This window comes from Chelonia mydas, chromosome 14 (genome assembly GCF_015237465.2).
Source record: "Chelonia mydas isolate rCheMyd1 chromosome 14, rCheMyd1.pri.v2, whole genome shotgun sequence".
Classification (NCBI taxonomy): Eukaryota; Metazoa; Chordata; order Testudines; family Cheloniidae; genus Chelonia; species Chelonia mydas.
The window spans coordinates 31,577,566-31,603,260 of record NC_051254.2 but is presented as its reverse complement, the minus strand read 5'-3'; the positions used below and the strand labels follow the sequence as shown (position 1 = coordinate 31,603,260).

Below are 25,695 nucleotides of genomic sequence, written 5' to 3'. Positions count from 1 at the left end.
CTCCCTCGCCCATTGCCTGTGCCCATCCAGCAACAACCCAACTTTCAAATATTATATTCCCCAGCACTCTCCATTTTGCTTCCCAGATCACCAATCTCTCAGTGCCCCAGGACCCATTTATAATGAATGTGGGAATTTTCTGCGATATTTTTATGACCAATATGAGTCTCAGTTGGCCATCTGTCTTTGCATTGTTACTCATTGGATGCAGAGAGAATAAAATGCTTCTCCTGGAACAGGGAAGGAGACGTATGATATTTGATCTCTCTGCGTTGGCATGAATGCACCCTCAGGAGCTGGCTGGAACCAAAACATACCAGTGGAGGATACAGAAGAGACAATGACACACATTAACACTTAACAACAGGCGGTTCAAGCAGACTGAATGTGTGAACACAGCATCGCTTTTTCCAGAGAACAGAGACAAGAGGTGTCAGGGATCATTGTTTAAGAAGAAGGTTCACAGACACATAGGAGTTCTCATTCAGGACTGAGAGATAGAAGGACAGAGAGAGAAGATGGATCCTACAACAGCATGGATTTGTGAAGCCCTGGCTTTGACCAGTCTGAACTTGGTTTTAACCTTTGCTTCTCTAAGGCTATGTCTACACTAGAGAGCTTACAGCGGCACATCTGTACCGATGCAGCAGCACCATTGTAAAATCTCTCAAGTAACCGCCCTATGCCAACGGGAGAGCTCTCACCCATCAACATAATTAAAACCACCCCCAGCGACAACTTCTCCCACTGACATAGCACTGTGCACACTAGCACTTATGCCGGTGAAATTTCTGTTGCTCAGGGCTGTGTTTTTTTCACACCCCTGAGCGATGTAAGTTTTGCCAACATATGTGGTAGTGTAGGTATGGCCTAAGTTAACCTAAGGACTTCCTGATACTATATCCCAGTTGATTATTTAAACCTATCCTGTTTGGAAAACACCTGCCTGGTGTTGCTACCAACACCACCTGAAGTGCATTGATCCCTGGGGGTGGAGGAGGGGTGGAGGTCTCAGACCAGGAGTCTACCTTAGATGGATTCACTGGGCAGAGCTCAGAGTGAGGAACAGGAGTGCTGGAGTCCAAAGGCTCAGTCTTGGAGGTGTTGAGGCCAGGGGGCCTGCCTTTGTGTCCAGGGCATGGCACAGACCCTTTAAATCCATCCGTACCCTGTAACATCCAGTCAAGCATAGATCCCATCATCCCCATTTGACGGAGTGTAGCAGAACTGTGAGAAACACCATAACAAAAGCAACAACGAAAAACATTGTGAACACCTATTCCATGTGTATATTCTGATGCCTTATAAGGTGGGAGCTCTGACGGAAGCTTTTCCCACACTTGGGGCATTTATATGGTTTTTCTCCCGTATGGATCCTCTGATGTGTTTTAAGAAGTGAGTTTGACTGGAAGCTTTTCCCACACTCACTACATTTAAAAGGTCTCTCCTCAGTGTGGATTTTCTGGTGTCTAATAAGGCCTGAGGTCACACTGAATCGTTCCCCACAGTCGGGGCATTTATAGGGCCTGTCTTCTGAGTGGATTCGCCGGTGTCTCCGGAGGGCTGAGCTGTCCGTGAACCTTTTCCCACAGTCCAGGCATTTAAAGGGTCTCTCTCCTGTGTGGATTCTTTGGTGTTTCAAAAGGGCTGAGCTGTGACTAAAGCTTTTCCCACATTCAGGGCATTTATAGATTCTCTCTCCTGTGTGGATTGTCTTATGTTTAATAAGGCTTGAACTGTCACTGAAGCTTTTCCCACATTCGGGGCATTTATAAGGTTTCTCTTCTGTGTGGATTCTCCTGTGTTTAATGAGTCCTGAGCAGTCACTGAAGCTTTTCCCACAGACAAGGCATTTATAGGGTCTCTCTCCTGTGTGGGTTCTTTGATGTACAATAAGGGCTGAATTCACACTAAAGTTTTTCCCACACTCAGGGCATTTATAAGGTTCTTCTCCTGTGTGGTTTCTCCTGTGTTTAATGAGTCCTGAGCAGTCACTGAAGTTTTCCCCACAGACCAGGCATTTATAGGGTCTCTCACCAGTGTGGCTTCTCCGATGTCTAGTAAGGTGTGAGCTCAGACGGAAAGTTTTCCCACAGTCAAGGCATTTATAGGGTCTTTCTCCCGTGTGGAGTCTCTGATGTACAATGAGGTCTGAGTTCACACTGAAGCTTTTCCCACAATCAGGACATTTATAGGGCTTCTCTCCAGTGTGGATTCTCTGATGGGTGATAAGAGTTGATCTGCGATTGAAGCTTTTCCCGCACTCAAGGCATTTAAAGGGTCTCTCTCCCATGTGGATTCTTTGATGTTTGATAAGGTAGGACCTCACATTGAAGCTTTTCCCACAGTCGGGGCATTTATAAGGTTTATCTACAGTATGAATCCTCTCATGCGTAAGAAGGTAGGAGCTCACTCGGAATCTTTTCCCACATTTGAGGCACTCATAGGGTTTCTCTGATGTATGGATTTTCCGATGAGTACAAAGGGTTGAGCTCAGACGAAAGCTTTTCCCACAGTCGGGGCATGTATAAGGTTTAGCACCACTGTGGATTCTCTGATGTCTAATAAGGCATGAGCGCAGGATGAAGCTTTTCCCACAGTCAGGGCACTTGTAGGGTCTCTCTCCCGAGTGGATTGCCTGATGTACAGTAAGGGCTGAAATCACACGGAAGCTTTTCCCACAGTCAATACAGTTATAGGGCTTCTCTGCCACATGGATTTTCTTGTGTTTTATAAAGGCTGAGCAGTCACTGAAGCTTTTCCCACAGTCGGGGCATTTATAGGGTCTCTCTCCTGTGTGGGTTCTCTGATGTTTCGTAAGGTCAGAGCTTGCACAGAAGCTTTTCCCACAGTCGGAGCATTTAAAGGGTTTATCTATAGTGTGGGTCCTCTCGTGCATAAGAAGGTAGGAGCGCACTTGGAAGCTTTTCCCACATTGTAGGCACTCATAGGGTTTCTCTGCCCTGTGGATTTTCTCATGTGTCCTAAGTGTTGAGTTCTGACGGAAGCTTTTCCCACAGTCATGGCACTTATAAGGCTTCTCTCCAGTGTGGATTCTCTGGTGAGTAACAAGGATTGATTTCCGATTGAAGATTTCCCCGCACTCCATGCATTTATTGGGTCTCTCGTCAGTGTGGATTGTCTGATGCACAGCAAGGTCTGAGCTCACATTGAAGCTTTGGCCACACTCAGGGCAGTTATAAGGTTTCTCTGCAGTGTTAATTCTCTGATGGGCTTTGTTATTTTTAGTTTTCCTGAGAGCTCTGCCAGTGGAAGTGGCTTTACCCTGTGATGTCTCTCCAGGAATTTTTTCCTGACTGTCTGATATGTGTTGAGAGTCACATGCCGCCACCTGCTCAGGACTCGAGGAAACTTTCCCTGCCAACATTCCCAATAAACTCAAATGTGATTTTGCTTCCTCCAGACAATTCTCCTCCTTTATCTTCACCATCCCATCCTCTGTTGGAATAAAGAGGGAGAACTGAGACCTGATTCATTCCTTGTGCTAGGAAGTAAAGAATTCTCGGAAAGGGGAAACAGCAGAAATAAATAAGAACATAAGAACGGCCGTACTGGGTCAGACCAAGGGTCCATCTAGCCCAGTATCCTGTCTTCCGACAGTTGCCAGTGCTAGGTGTCCCAGAGGGAAGGAACAGAACAGGTAATCATCAAGTGATCCATCCCCTGTTGCTCATTCCCAGCTTCTGGCAAACAGAGGCTAGGGACACCATTCCTGTCCATCCTGGCTAATAGCCATTAATGGACCAATCCTCCATGAATTTATCTAGTTCTTTTTTGAACCCTGTTATAGTCTTGGCCTTCACAACATCCTCTGGCAAGGAGTTCCACAGGTTGACTGTGCATTATGTGAAGAAATACTTCCTTTTATTTGTTTTAAACCCACTGCCTATTAATTTCATTTGGTGACCCCTAGTTCTTGTGTTATGAGAAGTAGTAAACAACACTTCCTTATCTGCTTTCTCTACACCAGTCATGATTTTATAGACCTCAATCATATCTCCCCTTAGCCGTCTCTTTTCCAAGCTGAAAAGTCACAGTCTTATTAATCTCTCCTCATACGGAAGCCGTTCCATACCGCTAATCATTTTTGTTGCCCTTTTCTGAACCTTTTCCAATTCCAATATATCTTTTTTGAGATGGGGGCGACCACATCTGCAAGCAATATTCAAGATGTGGGCGTAGCATGGATTTATATAGAGGCAACATGATATTTTCTGTCCTATTATCTATCCCTTTCTTAATTATTCCCAGCATTCTGTTTGCTTTTTTGACTGCCGCTGCACATTGAGTGGATGTTTTCAGAGAACTATTCACAATGACTCCAAGATCTCTTTCTTGAGTGGTAACAGCTAATTTAGACCCCATCATTTTATATGTATAGTTGGGATTATGCTTTCCAATGTGCATTACTTTGCATTTATCAACATTAAATTTCATCTGCCATTTTGATACCCAGTAACCCAGTTTTGAGACATCCTTTTATAGCTCTTTGCAGTCTGCCTGGGTCTTAACTACCTTTAGTAATTTTGTATCATCTGCAAATTTTGCCGCGTCACTGTTTACCCCTTTTCCCAGATCATTTATGAATATATTGAATAGGACTGGTCCCAGAACAGACTCCTGGGGGACACCACTATTTACCTCTGTCCATTCTGAAAACTGACCATTTATACCTACCCTTTGTTTCCTATCTTTTAACCAGTTACCAATCTATGAGAGCACCTTCCCTCTTATCCTGTGGCAGCTTACTTTGTGTAAGAGCCTTTGGTGAGGGATCATAGAATCATAGAATATCAGGGTTGGAAGGGACCTCAGGAGGTCATCTAGTCCAACCCCCTGATCAAAGCAGGACCGATCCCCAATTAAATCATCCCAGCCAGGGCTTTGTCAAGCCTGACCTTAAAAACTTCTAAGGAAGGAGATTCTACCAACTCCCTAGGTAATGCATTCCAGTGTTTCACCACCCTCCTAGTGAAAAAGTTTTTCCTAATATCCAACCTAAACCTCCCCCACTGCAACTTGAGACCATTACTCCTTGTCCTGTCCTCTTCTACCACTGAGAATAGTCTAGAACCATCCTCTTTGGAACCACCTCTCAGGTAGTTGAAAGCAGCTATCAAATCCCCCCTCATTCTTCTCTTCTGCAGACTAAACAATCCCAATTCCCTCAGCCTCTCCTCATAAGTCATGTGTTCCAGACCCCTAATCATTTTTGTTGCCCTTCGCTGGACTCTCTCCAATTTATCCACATCCTTCTTGTAGTGCGGGGCCCAAAACTGGACACAGTATTCCAGATGAGGCCTCACCAATGTCGAATAGAGGGGAACGATCACGTCCCTCGATCTGCCGGCTATGCCCCTACTTATACATCCCAAAATGCTGTTAGCCTTCTTGACAACAAGGGCACACTGTTGACTCATATCCAGCTTCTCATCCACTTTCACCCCTAGGTCCTTTTCCGCAGAACTGCTGCCTAGCCATTCGGTCCCTAGTCTGTAGCGGTGCATTGGGTTCTTCCGTCCTCAGTGCAGGACCCTGCACTTATCCTTGTTGAACCTCATCAGATTTCTTTTGGCCCATCATCAGATTTCTTTTGGATCTTGTCAAAGACTTTCTGAAAATCTAAATACACTATATCCACTGGATCCCCTTGGTCCACATGCTTGTTGACCTCCTCAAAGAATTCTAATAGATTGGTGAGGCATGATTTCCCTTTATTAAAACCATGTTGACTCTTCCTCAACAAATTATGTTCATTTATACATCTGACAATATTGTTCTTTATTATAGTTTCAACCAGTTTGCCTGGTACTGAAGTCAGGCTTACAGATATTTAATTGCCAGGATCACCGCTGGAGCCCTTTTTAAAAACTGGTGTCACATTAGCTATCCTCCAGTTATCGGGTACAGAAGCTGATTTAAATGATAGGTTACAGACTACAGTTAGTAGTTCTGCAATTTCACATTTGAGTTCCTTCACAACTCTTGGGTGAATGCCATCTGGTCCTGATGACTTACTGCTATTTAATTTATCAATTTGTTCCAAAACCTCCTCTAATGATACCTCAGTCTGGGACAGTGCCTCAGATCTGTCACCTAAAAAGAATGGCTCAGGTTTGGGAATCTCCCTCACATCCTCAGCCGTGAAGACCGATGCAAAGAATTCATTTAGTTTCTCCGCAATGGCCTTATCGTCTTTTAGTGCTCCTTTGGCACCTCGATCGGCCAGTGGCCCCACTCGTTGTTTCGCAGGCTTCCTGCTTCTGATATATTTTTAAAAAATGTTGCTATTACTTTTGGAGTCTTTGGCTGGCGGTTCTTCAAATTCTTCTTTGGCCTCCCTCATTGTATTTTTACACTTCATTTGCCAGAGTTTATGCTCCTTTCTATTTTCCTCATTAGGATTTAACTTCCACTTTTTAAAGGATGCCTTTTTGCCTCTCACTGCTTATTTTACTAGCCACGGTGGCTCTTTTTTACTTCTCTTACTATGTTTTTTAATTTGGGGTATACATTTAAGTTGAGCCTCTGTTATGGTGTCTTTAAAAAGTTTCCACGCAGCTTGCAGAGATTTCACTTTTGGCGCTGTACCTTTTAATTTCTGTTTAACTAACCTCCTCAGTTTTGTGGAGGTTATAATGATATGGTCTGAAATTAGGGGCCAAATCCCACAAAGCAGAGGGACCAGTTCTGCTCCCACATAACACCTCAACCACCAGGAAAGGACAGAGGATGAGGGGGAGAGAGGTGTATTTGTCAGTCAGTGAGTATGGGAAGGAAGTCATGACTGACACACCTGCCAGGAGGATGTGACCCCTGCTGGGACAACCCTAACATGGGTGAAGAGGGGCAGAACTGGGAGCCTCACGGGGCCTTGGTGAAAAAGCCAGCTGTTTCATTCACTCGCCCGTAGTTTCTGAGTTGGCTTAACAAACTCCTCACCTGTGCAGGTGCCTCTCACGATCTCCCCTTCCTCTGCATCCAAGGGGCCCGGCTCCTCCGCTGGCTCCATCGGAGAGATCTGGAGTAGAAATAGTCCCGGGTTAGATGGAGCATGGACTCCTTGCAGGCTGGGTGAGTTTATTCACTCACTTGCAGCCCGGTGCAATTTTTACTGATCTTTTATTGTGAAAGAGGAAAGTGGTGTTTAAAAGTGAAGAGTTAAAATTAGGGGAAGGAAGCTTTAATTCTCTCTCCAGTCACCGACCGATGCCACCTTCGGTTATTGCTATAGCAGGGCTCCCTGCATGCAGCCAGCTGAGAGACAGTGGGGCCTAGTGGATGGGAACTAGACAGGCACTAAGGAGACCTTGATTCTGTTCCTAGCTCTGTCCTGGTCCTGAACAGCTATGATGTCTTCCTCATTCTTTTCTTCTAGGATAAGAGGCTAACATGGCCATCTTCAAGTGTTCAGATACAGTGAATCAGTTCTTCACATAGCCCCCCTCTGAACTCACCCCAGATGAGTTCTTAGCCCACAGTGTTCCCAGAATGGTTCCAGACCATGTTAGCAGCCCATGTCGTGAAGGAAAAGAAAAATGCAACCAGAGCTACAAGTCACATTAAAGAGGAACCTAGAACCCCAAGATTCTAGGGCCGTGTTGGATGATATGCCGTATAAACAGAGTACGCACTGGGAGATGGGGAACAGGATAGGAACCATATTTCATATGTCTGTCCCTCCCTGAGCCCTTTATCTATCCCTAGAGTCTGTTCCTATAATGGTGGCAGCCCGCTGGCACCCCCTACCTATTTCCTACTGGGAGAAAGACCCTGTACATTTGTTTCTAACAGTCTGAGCTTTATCCAGCTACAATTATCTCAGGATCACAGCACCCTTCTGTCTGGGGAGAGCTCTTAGCAAAGCTTCCTTCAAACACTTCTAGACTCTATCATATTAAGAAAAGACTTGGCAAGTTTATTACAGCGTAGAGCAGGTGTGGTGTCAGAAACTGCTGAGGGCGAATCATATTTTTCTTCCCCATTTCCTGTTTAAAAAAAAACCACCATCACCACATTTCTCTTCTTTGCAAGTACAGGGGTAGTGAATTCTGGAAGAGAGGGGTCTCCCTCTCAGAATTCCTCACCTTTCCCCATCTTGTAGTCCTTGTGATGGCAGTTTTTTATTAAATTTATTATTATTAAGGCTGTCAAGCAATTAAAAAATTAATCATGATTAATCACATGATTAATCGCACTGTTAATAAAATACCGTTTATTTAAATATTTGTGGATTTTTGTCTACATTTTCAAATATATTTATTTCAATTACAACACAGAATACAAAGTGTACAGTGCTCACTTTATATTATTATTTTATTACAAATATTTGCACTGTAAAAAAGAAAATAAATAGTATTTTTCAATTCACCTAATACAAGTATTGTAGTGCAATCTCTTTATCATGAAAGTTGAACTTACAAATGTAGAATTATGTACAAATAAATAATTGCACTCAAAAATAAAACTTGTTTGTCAAAAATAAAAATTGGCCGAACAAGAAGTAGGACTGAGTGCACTTGTAGGCGCTAACGTTTTACATTGTTTTGTTTTGAGTACAGTTCTGTAACAAACAAAAAAATCTACATTTGTAAATTACACTTTAATGATAAAGAAATTGCACTGCAGTACTTGTATTAGGTGAATTGAAAAATACGATTTCTTTTGTTTATCATTTTTACAGTGCAAATATTTGTAATAAAAAATAAGAATATAAAGGGAGCACTGTACACTTTGTATTTGGTAATACAAAGTGTACAGTTGTAATTGAAATCAATATATTTGAAAATGTAGAAAAACATCCAAAAATATTTAATAAATTTCAATTTGGTATTCTATTATTGTTTAACAGTGTGATTAAAACTGTGATTAATTATGTCAAGGTTCCTTCCCCACTCTGAACTCTAGGGTACAGATGTGGGGACCTGCATGAAAACCTCCTAAGCTTATTTTTACCAGCTTAGGTTAAAACTTCCCCAAGATACAAACTATTTTCCTTTTTCCCTTGGACTTTATTGCCGCCACCACCAAGCGTCTAACAGATATATAACCGGGAAAGAGCCCGCTTGGAAACATCTTTCCCCCCAAAATCCTCCTCAAACCCTACACCCCCTTTCCTGGGGAAGGCTTGATAAAAATCCTCACCAATTTACATAGGTGAACACAGACCCAAACCCCTGGATCTCAAGAACAATGAAAAAAACAATCAGGTTCTTAAAAGAAGAATTTTAATAGAAGAAAAAGGAAAAGAATCACCTCTGTAAAATCAGGATGGTAAATACCTTACAGGGTAATCAGGTTCAAAACATAGAGAATCCCTCTAGGCAAAACCTTAAGTTACAAAAAGACACAAAAACAGGAATATCCATTCCATTCAGCACAGCTTATTTTCTCAGCCATTTAAACAAACAGAATCTAACGCATATCTAGCTAGATTACTTACTAAGTTCTAAGACTCCATTCCTGTTCTGTCCCTGGCAAATGCATCACACACACAGACAGAGAGAGACTTAGTTTCTCCCTCCCTCCAGCTTTTGAAAGTATCTTGTCTCCTCATTGGTCATTTTGGTCAGGTGCCAGCGAGATTATCCTAGCTTCTTCACCCTTTACAGGTGAAAGGGTTTTTCCTCTGGCCAGGAGGTATTTTAAAGGTGTTTACCCTTCCCTTTATATTTATGACAAATTATGATTAATTTTTTTAATCACGATTAATTTTTTTGAGTTAATCGTGTGAGTTAACAGCAATTAATTGACAGCCCTAATTTGTTATTATTATTATTATTGACCATAGCACCTAGGAACTCTACACATGGACCAGGATCCCATGGCTCTACGCATTGTACAAACACAGCACAAAAAGATTTTCCCTGCCCCAAGCAACTTACATTCCAACAATAATACAACAGACATCAAATGCAGACAGATGGGGGAGTACATGATAGGTAGTAAGTGAGGGGTGAGCAAAGGCAACATCTCAGAAAGAATCTTTAGAGCAAGGGTGAAGGGGTAGGAACTGCAAGAGACTGATAATACCCTACAATATCCTGAATGAACTTTATTGAACTAAGTTAAAACATTGAATGAGGGTTAAGACCAGTGGGGTCCATTGTATTAAACATGCAATTGTGTATGCGTTATTATAGCATTGTATCTTCTCTAGTGGGAGGGAAAGCCAATTAACTTCCTCCATTATCAACCTTTTCAAGCCGCCCCCGGAGACATGCACATATACTACTTCAAACTGGATTCTCTCCAGGGACCAACAGACAAAGGAAGGATTTTTGGATAAATAGCCTGGTTTTAAACTGGCTCATGGTCTTCTTCCTGATCCAGCAAATGGACAGGCTCCTGGTCCACGGAGCATGCCAATGCTTAGAGGAGCATTGGAAGGATGTGGCCTTCTGAGGTCCCATAAGAGTGCATGCTTGTTCTGAGATGAAGCTGTGACGAACCTGTAATAAGGAAATCCCCCTTGGGTTCAGGGTTGAAGAACTGCCCCAACCAGAACCCTTTTAGGGTTGGGGTTAACTCTGGTGGACTGTAGGGTTGGGTTTTTTTAATTGTTTTTAATCTGTTTTCTCTGTAATGTTTTTTGCCTTATGAATAAAGCAGACTTGCTTAGGAAGTGGTGTGTGGTACCTTATAACTGTAGCAATCACAGCTGCTAACCATCTCGGAAGAGAAAACAAGCAGGTGTCTTTAGGCAACCTGTCTGTGCTGAGAATAATACAGGGAAGGCGGGGAACTGTGCAGCCTGGAAATACCCCAGCCAGAAGGGAGAGGGATGTGGGTCTCCACCCAAGAGAGGCAACACCCGGGGAGCCAGAAGGCTGAGAATGGATGCTGTTGCTGGACCACTGAGGGGAGACCCAGAAACAGTTGCCCTGAATGGTGACAGCAACATTTTGCAAACCTGGGGGAGTTTGCATGGAGCACACTCAGTGTTTGAGTGAAGGCCAGGTGGAGGTAGTTTCTGCTTGCTACACCTGATCCAAACCTAAGTTTTGCTTTACTATAAAGAACATGTTAAAGTTTGTTCTACAGTGTTGATGTGCTATGTTCTCAAAGCGTTCTGTCGTATCTGTGAGAGCATGTTTGTTACTGTGTGATGGGTATTGCTCGAAGATAGAGATAAGGTTGGGTTGTGTGGGTGATGTGTTCCTCGACTCTGTACTTCTTGGTTTTCAGAGGTTTAAGTTTAGCCACTATGGTTGCCACCCATCCAGTTTTTCACCCAGTCCGAGTGCCGTTTGACAAGCCCTGATGTCCGGGTTTTTTTGATGGGGTGGTGGGGAAGAGGCAGAGAAGGGGCAGGGCCTTGGGAGGAAAAGGGGAAAAGGGGGTGGGGCCTTGTGGGAGGCAGATCAGGGGCCTGGCCTCAGGAAGAGGTGGAGCACGGGGCATGGCCTCTGGGATCCTTAGAAAGGTGGCAACCGTATTAGCCACTCTCCCCATTCTGGAAGGGCAGGAGGCAGCGCTGGGCAACCTTAACTCTGCGTTAACAAAACTTTTGAGCAGTTCTTTCACTTGGCTTTTTAAAAATAATTTCAGCAACCCCATGGGGGGAAGGAGGGATAGCTCAGTAGTTTGAGCATTGACCTGCTAAACCCAGGGTTGTGAGTTCAGTCCTTGAGGGGGCCATTTAGGGATCTGGGCCAAAAATTGGGGATTGTTCCTGCTTTGAGCAGGGGGTTGGACTAGATGACCTCCTGAGGTCCCTTCCAATCCTGATATTCTATGTTCTACAGCCCAGCTCTCCCCTCTGATTCCTGGGCAATCCTTAACCCTGTCTGTATGGTTAGTCCCTGCATCGTCTCCCCAGCTCAGAGTCTTCCTGTCTCTCTTATGATCCAGCCCAATCCTCCCCCACCCCATACAGGGCAGACTTTGGCAGGGGCCCTGTAGGTTGAGGAGCTGGGCAGAGGATGTGTGAACAGTGCAGGGACTGGCATGGAGTCACTGGGGCTAAGGTGTTTTTTTGGAAGGAGGACAGACTTGGGGAGCATGGATAGAGGAGTGGGGGGGCATTATGGGTAGCTCAGCTGAAGACCCCCTCCATCTCTCACTACATAACTCTGATACCCCTCCTTCTCCCCTGCCCCCCTGCACTGTTTTGACCTCCCTTTTCCTCTAGGAGCAGCAGCATGTGGGGACGGGTGAGCCTGGAGAACCTTTCCCATTGCTGGAAGCCATGCGATTTAACCCAGAATCATTACACATTTTAAACTGTGTGATATGAAGCCGCTGTGAGTAAAACAATTATTCATTGGAGACACCCACACTTTGGTATGTATACAGTCAGATATGTACAAAGAAGGTAAAATGTTAATCTGTAATGCTATGTAATATTAGCTAAGGGAGGGTCTAGCGGGTCTTTTATCCCCAGTGTAGACATAATCCCAACTGCATATAAATAATCCCATCATATAAAATGATGTTGTATAAATTAGCTAAATTACCACCAAGAAAGAGATTTTGGAGTCATTGTGAATAGTTCTCTGAAAACATCCACTCAATGTGCAGCGGCAGTCAAAAAAGCAAACAGAATGTTGGGAGTAATTAAGAAAGGGATAGATAATAGGACAGAAAATATCATGTTGCCTCTATATAAATCCATGCTACGCCCACATCTTGAATACTGCATGCAGATGTGGTCGCCCCCATCTCAAAAAAGATATATCGGAATTGGAAAAGGTTCAGAAAAGGGCAACAAAAATGATTAGGGGTATGGAACGGCTTCCGTATGAGGAGAGATTAATAAGACTGTGACTTTTCAGCTTGGAAAAGAGACGGCTAAGGGGGGATATGATTGAGGTCTATAAAATCATGACTGGTGTGGAGAAAGTAAATAAGGAAGTGTTATTTACTGTTTCTCATAACGCAAGAACTAGAGGTCACCAAATGAAATTACTAGGCAGCAGGTTTAAAACAAACAAAAGGAAGAATTTCTTCACACAACGCACAGTCAACCTGTGGAACTCTTTGCTAGGGGATGTTGTGAAGGCCAAGACTATAACAGGGTTCAAAAAAGAACTAGATACATTCATGGAGGATAGGTCCATCAATGGCTATTAGCCAGGATGGGCAGGAATGGTGTCCCTAGCCTCTGTTTGCCAGAAGCTGGGAACGGGCGACAGGGGATGGATCACTTGACGATTACCTGTTCTGTTTATTCCCTCTAGGGCACTGGCACTGACCACTGTCGGAAGACAGGATATCAGGCTAGATGGACCCTTGATCTGACCCAGTAGGACCATTCTTATGTTCTTATACCCTTCATCGAGCGTGTGTTTGCTGGGAGGGCAGTGAGAGAGCCTGAGTGAGTGTCTGATTGGCTGCTAGCCTGCAGGGGGCGGGCATTAGGGTGTCTGTGTGTTTGCGTCAGGGAAGCCTGGCTGTTTAAAAATAGCCAGAGCCTCGCGAACCAGCTGAGCGGCAGCGAACCAGCTGAGCAGCGGGGACAGCAGAGCAGCTCACAGCAGGAGTTTGCCTGGGAGTTCGCCTGCAGTGAGCCCAGTGAGGCTTACATCTTGCAAACGTCTCTGAGGAAGCTCATAGTAGGTAGGTGATATGGAAGGGGGGGGTTCAGCTGTTGTGACCTGCACTGGATGTGCCATGTTTGTCTTTCTTCCACAGGACAGAAGCGACTTTGTCTGCACAAAGTGCAAGCTGGTCTCCATATTGGAAGAGAAGATTGAAGGTCTAGAGCAACAGATAACGACCCTGCGTTGTATACGAGAAACTGAGGATTTTCTGGACAAAACTCAGGATAGGCTTCTAGGGGCACAAAGCTCTAAAGATATAGAGCAGGTTGCACAGAGGAGCCAAGAGGCCAGTGAAGAAGCTTGGCAACATGTGACCTCCAGAAGAGGTAAGCGGAATGTCCGGGTTCCAGTAACACAGACACAGGTAACTAACCGCTTTCATGTTCTCTCCACAGGTACCATTGCGGAGAGTGGACCAGATGATATGTCTGGGGGGAGAAAGCAGAAGGAGACTCCGCTGGTTCGAAGGCATGAGATGCGATGTCCTGAGGTTGGGGGTTCCACGACCACCACTCCCAAGAGGAGGAGGCGGGTGGTGGTGGTCGGGGACTCTCTCCTCCGGGGGACTGAGTCATCTATCTGCCGCCCTGACAGGGAAAACCGAGAAGTCTGCTGCTTGCCAGGGGCTAAGATTCGCGATGTGACGGAGAGACTGCCGAGACTCATCAAGCCCTCGGATCGCTACCCCTTCCTGCTTCTCCACGTGGGCACCAATGATACTGCCAAGAATGACCTTGAGCGGATCACTGCGGACTACGTGGCTCTGGGAAGAAGGATAAAGGAGTTGGAGGCGCAAGTGGTGTTCTCGTCCATCCTCCCCGTGGAAGGAAAAGGCCTGGGTAGGGACCGTCGAATCGTGGAAGTCAACGAATGGCTACGCAGGTGGTGTCGGAGAGAAGGCTTTGGATTCTTTGACCATGGGATGGTGTTCCATGAAGGAGGAGTGCTGGGCAGAGACGGGCTCCATCTTACGAAGAGAGGGAAGAGCATCTTTGCCAGCAGGCTGGCTAACCTAGTGAGGAGGGCTTTAAACTAGGTTCACCGGGGGAAGGAGACTAAAGCCCTGAGGTAAGTGGGAAAGCGGGATACCGGGAGGAAGCACAGGCAGGAATGTCTGTGAGGGGAGGGCTCCTGCCTCATACTGAGAAGGAGGGGCGATCAGCAGGTTATCTCAAGTGCTTGTATACAAATGCACAAAGCCTTGGAAACAAGCAGGGAGAACTGGAGGTCCTGGTGATGTCAAGGAACTATGACGTGATTGGAATAACAGAGACTTGGTGGGATAACTCACATGACTGGAGTATAGTCATGGATGGTTATAAACTGTTCAGGAAGGACAGGCAGGGCAGAAAAGGTGGGGGAGTAGCACTGTATGTAAGGGAGCAGTATGACTGCTCAGAGCTCCGGTATGAAACTGTGGAAAAACCTGAGTGTCTCTGGATTAAGTTTAGAAGTGTGTGCAACAAGAGTGATGTAGTGGTGGGAGTCTGCTATAGACCACCGGACCAGGGGGATGAGGTGGATGAGGCTTTCTTCCGGCAACTCATGGAAGCTACTAGATCGCATGCCCTGATTCTCATGGGTGACTTTAATTTTCCTGATATCTGCTGGGAGAGCAATACAGCGGTGCATAGACAATCCAGGAAGTTTTTGGAAAGCGTAGGGGACAATTTCCTGGCGCAAGTGCTAGGGGAGCCAACTAGGGGGGGCGCTTTTCTTGACCTGCTGCTCACAAACCGGGTAGAATTAGTGGGGGAAGCAAAAGTGGATGGGAATCTGGGAGGCAGTGACCATGAGTTGGTTGAGTTCAGGATCCTGACGCAGGGAAGAAAGGTAAGCAGCAGGATACGGACCCTGGACTTCAGGAAAGCAGACTTTGACTCCCTCAGGGAACAGATGGCCAGGATCCCCTGGGGGACTAACATGAAGGGGAAGGGAGTCCAGGAGAGCTGGCTGTATTTCAAGGAATCCCTGTTGAGGTTACAGGGACAAACCATCCCGATGAGTCGAAAGAATAGTAAATATGGCAGGCGACCAGCTTGGCTTAATGGTGAAATCCTAGCGGATCTTAAACATAAAAAAGAAGCTTACAAGAAGTGGAAGGTTGGACATATGACCAGGGAAGAGTATAAAAATATTGCTCGGGCATGTAGGAAAGATATCAGGAGGGCCAAATCGCACCTGGAGTTGCAGCTAGCAAGAGATGTCAAGAGTAAAAAGAAGGGTTTCTTCAGGTATGTTGGCAACAAGAAGAAAGCCAAGGAAACTGTGGGCCCCTTACTGAATGAGGGAGGCAACCTAGTGACAGAGGATGTGGAAAAAGCTAATGTACTCAATGCTTTTTTTGCCTCTGTTTTCACTAACAAGGTCAGCTCCCAGACTGCTGCGCTGGGCATCACAACATGGGGAAGAGATGGCCAGCCCTCTGTGGAGATAGAGGTGGTTAGGGACTATTTAGAAAAGCTGGACGTGCACAAGTCCATGGGGCCGGACGAGTTGCATCCGAGAGTGCTGAAGGAATTGGCGGCTGTGATTGCAGAGCCCTTGGCCATTATCTTTGAAAACTCGTGGCGAACGGGGGAAGTCCCGGATGACTGGAAAAAGGCTAATGTAGTGCCAATCTTTAAAAAAGGGAAGAAGGAGGATCCTGGGAACTACAGGCCAGTCAGCCTCACCTCAGTCCCTGGAAAAATCATGGAGCAGGTCCTCAAAGAATCAATCCTGAAGCACTTACATGAGAGGAAAGTGATCAGGAACAGTCAGCATGGATTCACCAAGGGAAGGTCATGCCTGACTAATCTAATCGCCTTTTATGATGAGATTACTGGTTCTGTGGATGAAGGGAAAGCAGTGGATGTATTGTTTCTTGACTTTAGCAAAGCTTTTGACACGGTCTCCCACAGTATTCTTGTCAGCAAGTTAAGGAAGTATGGGCTGGATGAATGCACTATAAGGTGGGTAGAAAGCTGGCTAGATTGTCGGGCTCAACGGGTAGTGATCAATGGCTCCATGTCTAGTTGGCAGCCGGTGTCAAGTGGAGTGCCCCAGGGGTCGGTCCTGGGGCCGGTTTTGTTCAATATCTTCATAAATGATCTGGAGGATGGTGTGGATTGCACTCTCAGCAAATTTGCGGATGATACTAAACTGGGAGGAGTGGTAGATACGCTGGAGGGGAGGGATAGGATACAGAAGGACCTAGACAAATTGGAGGTTTGGGCCAAAAGAAATCTGATGAGGTTCAATAAGGATAAGTGCAGGGTCCTACACTTAGGATGGAAGAATCCAATGCACCGCTACAGACTAGGGACCGAATGACTAGGTAGCAGTTCTGCGGAAAAGGACCTAGGGGTGACAGTGGACGAGAAGCTGGATATGAGTCAGCAGTGTGCCCTTGTTGCCAAGAAGGCCAATGGCATTTTGGGATGTATAAGTAGGGGCATAGCGAGCAGATCGAGGGACGTGATCGTTCCCCTCTATTCAACACTGGTGAGGCCTCATCTGGAGTACTGTGTCCAGTTTTGGGCCCCACACTACAAGAAGGATGTGGATAAATTGGAGAGAGTCCAGCGAAGGGCAACAAAAATGATTAGGGGTCTAGAGCACATGACTTATGAGGAGAGGCTGAGGGAGCTGGGATTGTTTAGTCTGCAGAAGAGAAGAATGAGGGGGGATTTGATAGCTGCTTTCAACTACCTGAAAGGGGGTTCCAAAGAGGATGGCTCTAGACTGTTCTCAATGGTAGCAGATGACAGAACGAGGAGTAATGGTCTCAAGTTGCAATGGGGGAGGTTTAGATTGGATATTAGGAAAAACTTTTTCACTAAGAGGGTGGTGAAACACTGGAATGCGTTACCTAGGGAGGTGGTAGAATCTCCTTCCTTAGAGGTTTTTAAGGTCAGGCTTGACAAAGCCCTGGCTGGGATGATTTAACTGGGAATTGGTCCTGCTTCGAGCAGGGGGTTGGACTAGATGACCTTCTGGGGTCCCTTCCAACCCTGATATTCTATGATTCTATGATCTCTGTGTGTCTCTGTTTTCCCTCTGTACAATGGGGATAATAGCTTTTCTCTGCCAGATGATGTGAGGATATATACTTAATGAGAGGTGCTCAGATACTTTGGTGCTATAAACACCTTAGCTAGAATTTTCCAGACATATGAAAAGTAAGTCTTTGATTTCATTATGGATATATTTATTACAAAAGACACTAGACTAAAAGTTATATGGGCTTGTCTATACAGGAAAGATAGACCAGTATAAACTCATGTGTGCGTTTAAACCTTCAGGGCTTGGCTACACTTGCGAGTTAGTGCGCATTAAAGCAGCCCTGGGTGCCCTAGCTCACTCCCCGTCCACACTGGCAAGGCACGTAGAGCGCTCTGACTCCGCAGCTAGAGCGCTCCTGGTGCTCCACCTCGGCGAGTGGAATAACATTTGCTGCGCCTTGGCTACAAAGCCCGGGCGTCAGTGTGAACGAGTGTTGCGTTACTGCGCTCTGATCAGCCTCCAGAAACATCCCATAATCCCCTTAAGTCAAGTGGCCACTCTTGTCATTGTTTTTGAATCGCTGCAGGAATGCAGAAATGCCCTTTGAAAGCTCCGTTTCTGGCAGCCAGCTGCTTATCTGCTCCGAGACAAAGCAACCATTAGTGTGGAATGGTGTGCATGAGAGAGAGAGGCTGGGGGTGGGGGGGGTCTCCTGCTGTCTGAACTTACAAGACAGCATGCTGACATGCTCTCAGCCACCCAAAAACCCACTCTCTCTCCCCCCACATACACACAACACACTCCCTGTCACACTCCACCCCACCGCCGCTCATTTGAAAAGCACGTTGCAGTCACTTGCATGCTGGGATAGCTGCCCATAATGCACCGCTCCCAATGCCGCTGCAAGTGCCGCAAATGTGGCCATGCCACCGCGCTTGAAGTGGTCAGTGTGGACAGACTGCAGCGCTTTCCCTACTGCGCTCTCCGAAGGCTGGTTTAACTCAAAGCGCTCTACATCTGCAAGTGTAGCCATACCCATAGTTACACTAATATAACTCCTCATGTGGACACTTATTCCAGTATAAAGGAGTGCCCTTGGTTTAGTTTATATCATTTCGGAAGGGGCTGAATCTAAACGGGAAAAAGGCACTCTGATTTTGGTAGAATAATGTCCACATGGGGGTGGGTGGGGTTAAATCAGAATTACTACACCAGTATAATTGGTCAAACTTTCCAGTGTAGACAGTCCCTAAGGTGCTCGAGAGAGAAGCAAAAATAACATTTGAGAAAGGCCATCCTCCTTGGTGGATCAAAGGAAAAGGAAGGTGTTTTATAGCAACCTTGAAAATCTGACAGCCTGAAAATCACACAATAGCAAAGAAGAAACTTGTGCTAGAGGAAAATTAAGAAGAACAAATATTTGAAATAACACGTGTAAAATAAACATTCAGAATATCTCAGGAAATAGGTTTTACAACAGACTGAGATATGGCTGCTTCGCTACTTGCATCAATTGTGATTTTCTGGGATTAATGAATGATTTTAAGTTGCACAAGGACATCCAACTACACAATTAGGGTGACCATACTTCCCAAAGGGAAAATGGGACAATGCGTGGGGCTGGCCTAACCCCCGCGGCTCCCCACTGCGGGACTGGCCCAAGCTGCATGCCTGAGCCCCTCCCCCCACATGGGGCTGGCCCGAGCTGCTCCCCTGAGCCCCCCCCCCACCCCCCCCCCCCGTGCTGCTTGCCCAAGCCCTGCCTGATCCCCTACCCAAGGCGGATGCTGGTAGCACTGCTCATGCAAGTCCTGTCTGCCCCCCCCCCCACCTCCCCCTGCATGGGGCTGGCACAGCCACTCCCCCCCCATGTTCCTCTGCACCCCCCTTTTTTGACTACAGTGGCCATTTGTCCTGTTTGCTCTTTCCAACTCATCAAGTCGCCAAGACACATGGGATCAAAGCCCACTTTTGCCAAAAAAGGTTGGGGCAGGGGGGACACGGCTTAAAAGAGGGACTGTCCCGGCCAAAACGGGAGGTATGGTCACTCTAAGGACCATTCCCCTGGCCCCAACCTATCTAGCAGCACAGCTCCTGCACTCTGCCCCTCTCCTTCGCACACCCACCCCTTCCACGGGCCGCCCTTTGCCCCCTTCATTGCAGGGAGCTGATTCCGAGGGCAGGGCAGGGCCGCAGAGCACGTGTGGGAACCGCTCCCGCCTGAAGTCGCAGATTCTGGTGGGAGGCAGTTTCTGACACACACGACACTGGGGGGCGGGGGGGTGTCAGGGAGGGCAGCAGCTCTGAGGCTCGCAGCCCCCGCCCAGCAGCAGAGCTGGTGCGGAGTCACTTTCCTGCCCGGCCCCAGCCCTTCCCCCGGGTCTCTCCCCTCACCTGCAGGCTCCGGCTCAGGGGCTGGTGTCGGCAGAGCCCGGGGCTGCCCCAGGGGCTGGTTCCAGCCACCGGAGAAAGTCCCCCCGGCTGGGCACACGGCGGGGGGGGGGGGGTGTTAATGCAGGTCTGCCCCGCACAGACCCCGCTGGGGAGCAGCAGCGGCTCAGCCCGGGCTCTCGGCTCACAGTGGAAGCAGCAGAAGATGCTACTGACCCAGGAAGCTCAACCCCTGATATCCTGAAGAAAGACAGAGAGCAAAAACAGCCTCCCCCCTTCGCCCTCGGTGGGAAGGGCTGAAAAACAGGATGGAGAGGGAGCGGGAAAGGACCGGAAGAGCTCTGCATAGCTGGAAAGCTTGTCTCCCTCACCACCACAAGCTGGTCCAGGAAAATCTATTACCTCCCCCAGTTGTCTCTCTAATATCCTGCCACCCCAGGGCTATATCAGGGCGTACCACATCCTAACGCACATACACAAAGGGGCAGAATTCACACTGTCCCCACCCTCTTGATTCTAGCCCAGCTATGAATGTTTGAGCAACCTTAATCATGTTCATTTTTTGTTCTAGTTCCTGTAGGGAATATCGCTGTAAATCCTCCCCAAAGTGCTGCTCTTCTGTAGAATTACTTAACATGGAGGTCTGACTCTCTCCAGTCTTAGCCTTTTTCTCACCAGTAATCAAGCACTGCTGTAATACCAGTCAGATTTTTCCCTTTTCTCACTTACTGGAATTTTACACAAAATCCCCTTAGATGCTGGTCTCTTTCTACTTATCGATTATTAATATATTGGCAAAATTACTTATTTATCTCTCTAAATATCTAATAATAGAATCATAGGACTGGAAGGGACCTCCAGAGGTCATCTGGGGGGGGGGGGGGGCTCTGCATTTTAATTTAATATTAAATGAAGCTTCTTAAACATTTTAAAAACCTTATTTACTTTACATACAACAATAGTTTAGTTATATATCACAAACTTATAGAAAGAGACCTTCTAAAAATGTTAAAATGTATTACTGGCACTCGAAACCTTAAATTAGAGTGAAAAGAAAAGGAGTACTTGTGGCACCTTAGAGACTAACCAATTTATTTGAGCATAAACTTTCATGAGCTACAGCTCACTTCATCGGATGAAGTGAGCTGTAGCTCACGAAAGCTTATGCTCAAATAAATTGGTTAGTCTCTAAGGTGCCACAAGTACTCCTTTTCTTTTTGCGAATACAGACTAACACGGCTGTTACTCTGAAACCTAAATTAGAGTGAATAACTGAAGACTTGGCACACCACTTCTGAAAGGTTGCTGACTCCTGATCTAGCCCATCCCTCACAGGTGTTTGTCTAACCTGCTCTTAAAAATCTCCAGTGATGGAGATTCCACAACCTCCCTAGCAATTTATTCCAGTGCTTCACCACCCTGACAGTTAGGAAGTTTTTCCTAATGTCCAACCTAAACCTCCCTTGCTGCAATTTAACCCATTGCTTCTTGTCCTATCCGCAGAGGTTAAGGCGAACAATTCATAGAATCAGAAGATTAGGGTTGGAAGAGACCTCAGGAGGTCATCTAGTCCAACCCCCTGCTCAAAGCAGGATTTACCCCCAACTAAATCATCCCAGGCAGGGGTCTTCTCCCTCATCCTAGTAACATCCTTTTATGTACTTGAAAACTGTTATCATGTATATTATGTTGATATAAAATCCCCGCAGGTTTTGGTCCTTTCCATACACATTAATAAAATATTAAATCTTAGATTTTGCAGCTATTCCCTTTAGTTATTGAATATTCTGATAAATCTCACCAGTTTTGATTTTTATCTATAATCAAACATGGTTATTGAAATCTAGGATTTTTCCTTATTGATATAAAATAGATATACGCCCCCAACATTCATCAATTTTTTTCTCTAATTATTGAACAATATAAACCCCCTAATCCAGAGGTCCCCAAACTGTGGGGAGCACTCCCCAAGGGTGCGTGAAGGAACCTTCAGGGGGTGCGGCAGGACCTGGGCCAGCCCCCATGTGGGGGGCAGGGAGGGAGCACCACCCAGCTCCTCCCCACCCCCAGCCTTGTCCCCAGCTCTTGTCACGGTGCCTGACCCCGTCCCCAGCCTTGGAGGAGCTTTGTTCCCATCCCTGTCTCCAGCCTTGGGCCCTGGCTGTGGCTCCAGTCCCGGCCTTGTTCCCAGCCCCAGATCCACCCCCAACTGCGGCCCCAGCCTTGGCCCCCCTTACCCCTGTTACCCCCCTTCCCCAGCCACATCATTGATCCCAGCCCCAGCTCTGGATAGAGGTAAGAGGGGTGCAATCTTTGGGGACCACTGCCTTAATCATTGGAGGGAAATCACTGCCTTGAGAAATTTTCCCATTAATGGGGAATGAAGCTCTTTAATGATCAAGTTTCCCCCTCACATCTGAAAATTAAATGATTTCTCCACTAGTTTTAATTAACATGGCATGATTGCTGCTTAAAGTGAGTTGTTCTGCATGTAACAAACATCAAAGCCAGGAGCCTCCCCCCAATTTGGGGGCATGGTGTATCCCAGCTACTAATGGGGCAGTTGGCCAGAGCCTGACTGGCTGTATTTTGCCCCAGATGGAGGCAGGATGGGAGAGTCATCCCTCCAGGGGGCTGCTGTGTGCGTGACTGCATTCCTGATCCCCTTAATCAGTGTCCAGGGTGTCTAAATATTGTTGTCCTTTATAGCAATCCTGCTGTATTAACCCCTTCCATTCCCATCACCACTTTCACCCCCAAAGAATCCCTAAAGCTCCTGACAGATGGACTCTAGGGGGGGTCATTAGTGGTGTGAATATGGTGGCTACCCTATGCTAACAAGAGGGGAATATCCCCACATGACAACTGCCAAGCTCTTGGTTTGCCCTGTCCCAGCTGTTGCTCCCCACATAGGCGCCGACTTCTGCTGGCACCAGTGCGTGCTCGACCCGCCTCTGCCCCCGGCCCCACTCCATAATTGATTATGCACCTTAACCAGCATTTGTTGAAGTGCTAAACCAGATTTTGACACTTCTTTGGCAGGTGCAGAGAGAACATTTTCTTCCTTTTAGTTTATTCAACTAGTTCAGTTCAGCGATTAAGAACATAAGAGTGGCCATACTGGGTCAGACCAAAGGTCCGACTAGCCCAGTATCCTGTCTTCTGACAGTGGCCATCTAGCCCAGTATCCTGTCTTCTGACAGGTGCCCCACAGAGAATGAACACAACAGGTAATCATCACGTGATCCATGATTAGGGGTCTGGAACACATGACTTATGAGGAGAGGCTGAGGGAACTGGGATTGTTTAGTCTGCAGAAGAGAAGAATGAGGGGGGATTTGATAGCTGCTTTCAACTACCTGAGAGGTGGTTCCAGAGAGGATGGTTCTAGACTGTTCTCAGTGGTAGAAGAGGACAGGACAAGGAGTAATGGTCTCAAGTTGCAGTGGGGGAGGTTTAGGTTGGATATTAGGAAAAACTTTTTCACCAAGAGGGTGGTGAAACACTGGAATGTGTTACCTAGGGAGGTGGTAGAATCTCCTTCCTTAGAAGTTTTTAAGGTCAGGCTTGACAAAGCCCTGGCTGGGATGATTTAATTGGGGATTGGTCCTGCTTTGAGCAGGGGGTTGGACTAGATGACCTCCTGAGGTCCCTTCCAACCCTGATATTCTATGATTCTATGATCTCCTGTTGCCCATTCCCAGCTTCTGGCAAACAGAGGCTAGGGACATTAGTTCATTCAATGTTAAGAAAATGATTAGGAGTTGAAAAAGCAAGAAAACTTTTTGTCCCCTCTTCCAATCTATGAATACAAATGAGGTGTCACAGGGTGAGATCTACTAGTTCTGAAATCTTGAAGGGCAGAGTGACCAGAAACAATCAGTTCAGTTCACTACCTACAGGTCACACTTCTTTTGATAAACAACTGACTTATTAAACAAAGCAGTTCTTGCATTAAAACTTTTTTCCCCTCCTCATGTACCCATCACGTTGAAGGTAGTTTTATTTAACTCATAAAAAAGTGCTGGTTTTGTGCAGTTGTAACTGAATTCCAGTTTCCAGCCAAATACAGCTGGACACAAATCACGAGTAAAATATTAATCATCTAGTAAATAAGAAATGCTTCATTCTCCATTTTCTAACACAAGAAAAAAGTACAAAGAATCTAAATGTATGTTAACTAATTGCTCAAATAAATGTATATAGATATAGTGTAACCTGCCAGTTAGCAAAAACAAGTACTAAATTTAATATAAAGGCTACATTTAATAATGTATCAACAGGTTTTAATGGGTACCAACCAATGAAAATCAACCTTTCTTTAGGACAGTAACTAAAAAGTTAAAATGCAAAGTGAGATTAAAACTGATCAGTAAAATCAAGGTTTCAGTGATTTCAGTTACTTTTATTTTAATTAGCAAAAACAATGAGGAATCCTTGTGGCACTTTAGAGACTAACAAATTTATTTGGGCCACCTTTGGTGGCCTAAAACCCACTTCATCAGATGCATGGAGTGGAACATACAGTAGGGAGGTATAAATACACAGCATATGAAAAGATGGGAGTTGCCTTACCAACTGGGGGGGTCAGTGCTAATGAGCCAATTCAATTTAAGTTGGAAGTAGGCAATTCTCAACAGTTGACAAGAAGGAGTGGAAATCACTTCTGTTGTTTTAATTAGGCCAGTGTAAACAAGGTGGCCCATTTCAATCAGTCCACCCTGGAATAAAGCCACTGATTATTCCCTGGAAAAGAGAGACAGAGATGGGGCAATTTCCACAGATATACACTCAGTGGGACCCTTGTCAATCAGTCCTGGATTAAAGCAGTCCCAGCAGGTTTGTAAGACCCTCCAAGCGGCTCAATTTCCCACAGATGTATTTCCCTTCTGAGAACTATAGACTAGAATATAACAGACCACTTCAAGGTGGTACAGAACTAACCCCAGGCCTCTTAGTGCTTCAGATCATTGGGGAAGTAACATTTGTCAACACAGTTTTTCAACTTTATATAATGTATTAAGTGAACAAAATAAAGCTAAGTTGAAAAGGAAATAAGCACATTAATAAGAGATTAATAAAGAAGTCCAGTTAATAACAGAATGATTCATAATAACGTGAATCAACCATTAATTATTAGCTGAATCAGATCAATATATCAGACCATTCCCATGTGGACTCTACCAATCTGGCAGGCAGCAGTTCATTTATCTATCAGCCCAGGCAATAGGGAGTTTTGCCAGTTAGGTCTAAGCTTGTATTCCAGCCAAAGGCTTGATGCAAAAGAGAAGGAACCAACCCTCAAGACACAACTAATGTGTGGACCATAATTTAAAATGCTAGCATTGAGCTGTTTTTGCCCAGATTTCGTGTTTAGATGATCCCCTTATTCACTGAGTGAGCAGCATCGGACCCAGGAAGCTCAGCCACTGAGCAGAGAGAGAAAGCAAGCAGCCTCCCCTCCCTTAGCAATACACAGAGCCCTCTGATAGCAACTCTGTATTGCTGTGGGATTTTAAAAGCTGCTGTGCCCCACCACAGAGGTGGCTGCATTAGGGATCCCTGAGCAGCAGTGGCTGTTAACCAGCTGCCATACCCCACTTCAGAGCTACTTGCCCACCAGTTACCACAGATCTTCTCTTTCTGCAAGTCACCGGTTGTTTATCTCTGTTTTCCCGGTCACCGACCTCTGCTCTGGGCTCCCCTGCAGTCTGGACCTTATCTCCTCCTCCTTATCACCGAGCCCAGTGGG

At 46.0% G+C, this 25,695-nt stretch overlaps 5 protein-coding genes across 7 annotated transcripts in view; 1 reads left to right on the top strand and 4 right to left on the bottom strand.

The window, feature by feature from the left end:
* Positions 1–25,695, bottom strand: part of LOC102947012 (E3 ubiquitin-protein ligase TRIM58) — a 188,699-nt gene that overhangs the window by 22,740 nt on the left and 140,264 nt on the right. The gene's annotated exons all lie outside the window — the stretch shown is intronic.
* LOC114020077 (zinc finger protein 239) overlaps positions 1–25,695 on the bottom strand; it is a 479,276-nt gene that overhangs the window by 313,321 nt on the left and 140,260 nt on the right. The window lies entirely within an intron of this gene.
* LOC122462963 (zinc finger protein 501-like) overlaps positions 1–25,695 on the bottom strand; it is a 293,402-nt gene that overhangs the window by 127,456 nt on the left and 140,251 nt on the right. The gene's annotated exons all lie outside the window — the stretch shown is intronic.
* Positions 1–25,695, top strand: part of LOC114018211 (zinc finger protein 501) — a 225,968-nt gene that overhangs the window by 94,909 nt on the left and 105,364 nt on the right. The window lies entirely within an intron of this gene.
* Positions 1,029–25,684, bottom strand: LOC119567491 (zinc finger protein 850-like). 2 transcript variants are annotated; one of them, XM_037913518.2, is made up of 3 exons: positions 19,947–20,139; positions 6,964–7,042; positions 1,029–3,459 (listed from the first exon to the last, which is right to left on the bottom strand). In XM_037913518.2, exons 2-3 carry the CDS (start codon positions 7,031–7,033, stop codon positions 1,277–1,279), a joined length of 2,253 nt encoding a protein of 750 aa, XP_037769446.1. In that variant the 5' UTR covers positions 7,034–7,042; positions 19,947–20,139; the 3' UTR covers positions 1,029–1,276. The 2 variants fall into 2 exon arrangements, with proteins under 2 accessions (XP_037769446.1, XP_037769445.1); XM_037913517.2 differs by lacking the exon at positions 19,947–20,139 and adding an exon at positions 25,631–25,684 and having other exon boundaries at positions 1,141–3,459.

Bases quoted from the DNA above. Each gene is read 5' to 3' on its own strand.
- LOC119567491 (XM_037913517.2), bottom strand. From the start codon at position 7,033: ATGGAGCCAGCGGAGGAGCCGGGCCCCTTGGATGCAGAGGAAGGGGAG. The intron at 3,460-6,963 runs GTGAGGAGTTTG...TTATTCCAACAG, and splicing joins CGTGAGAGGCACCTGCACAG to AGGATGGGATGGTGAAGATA.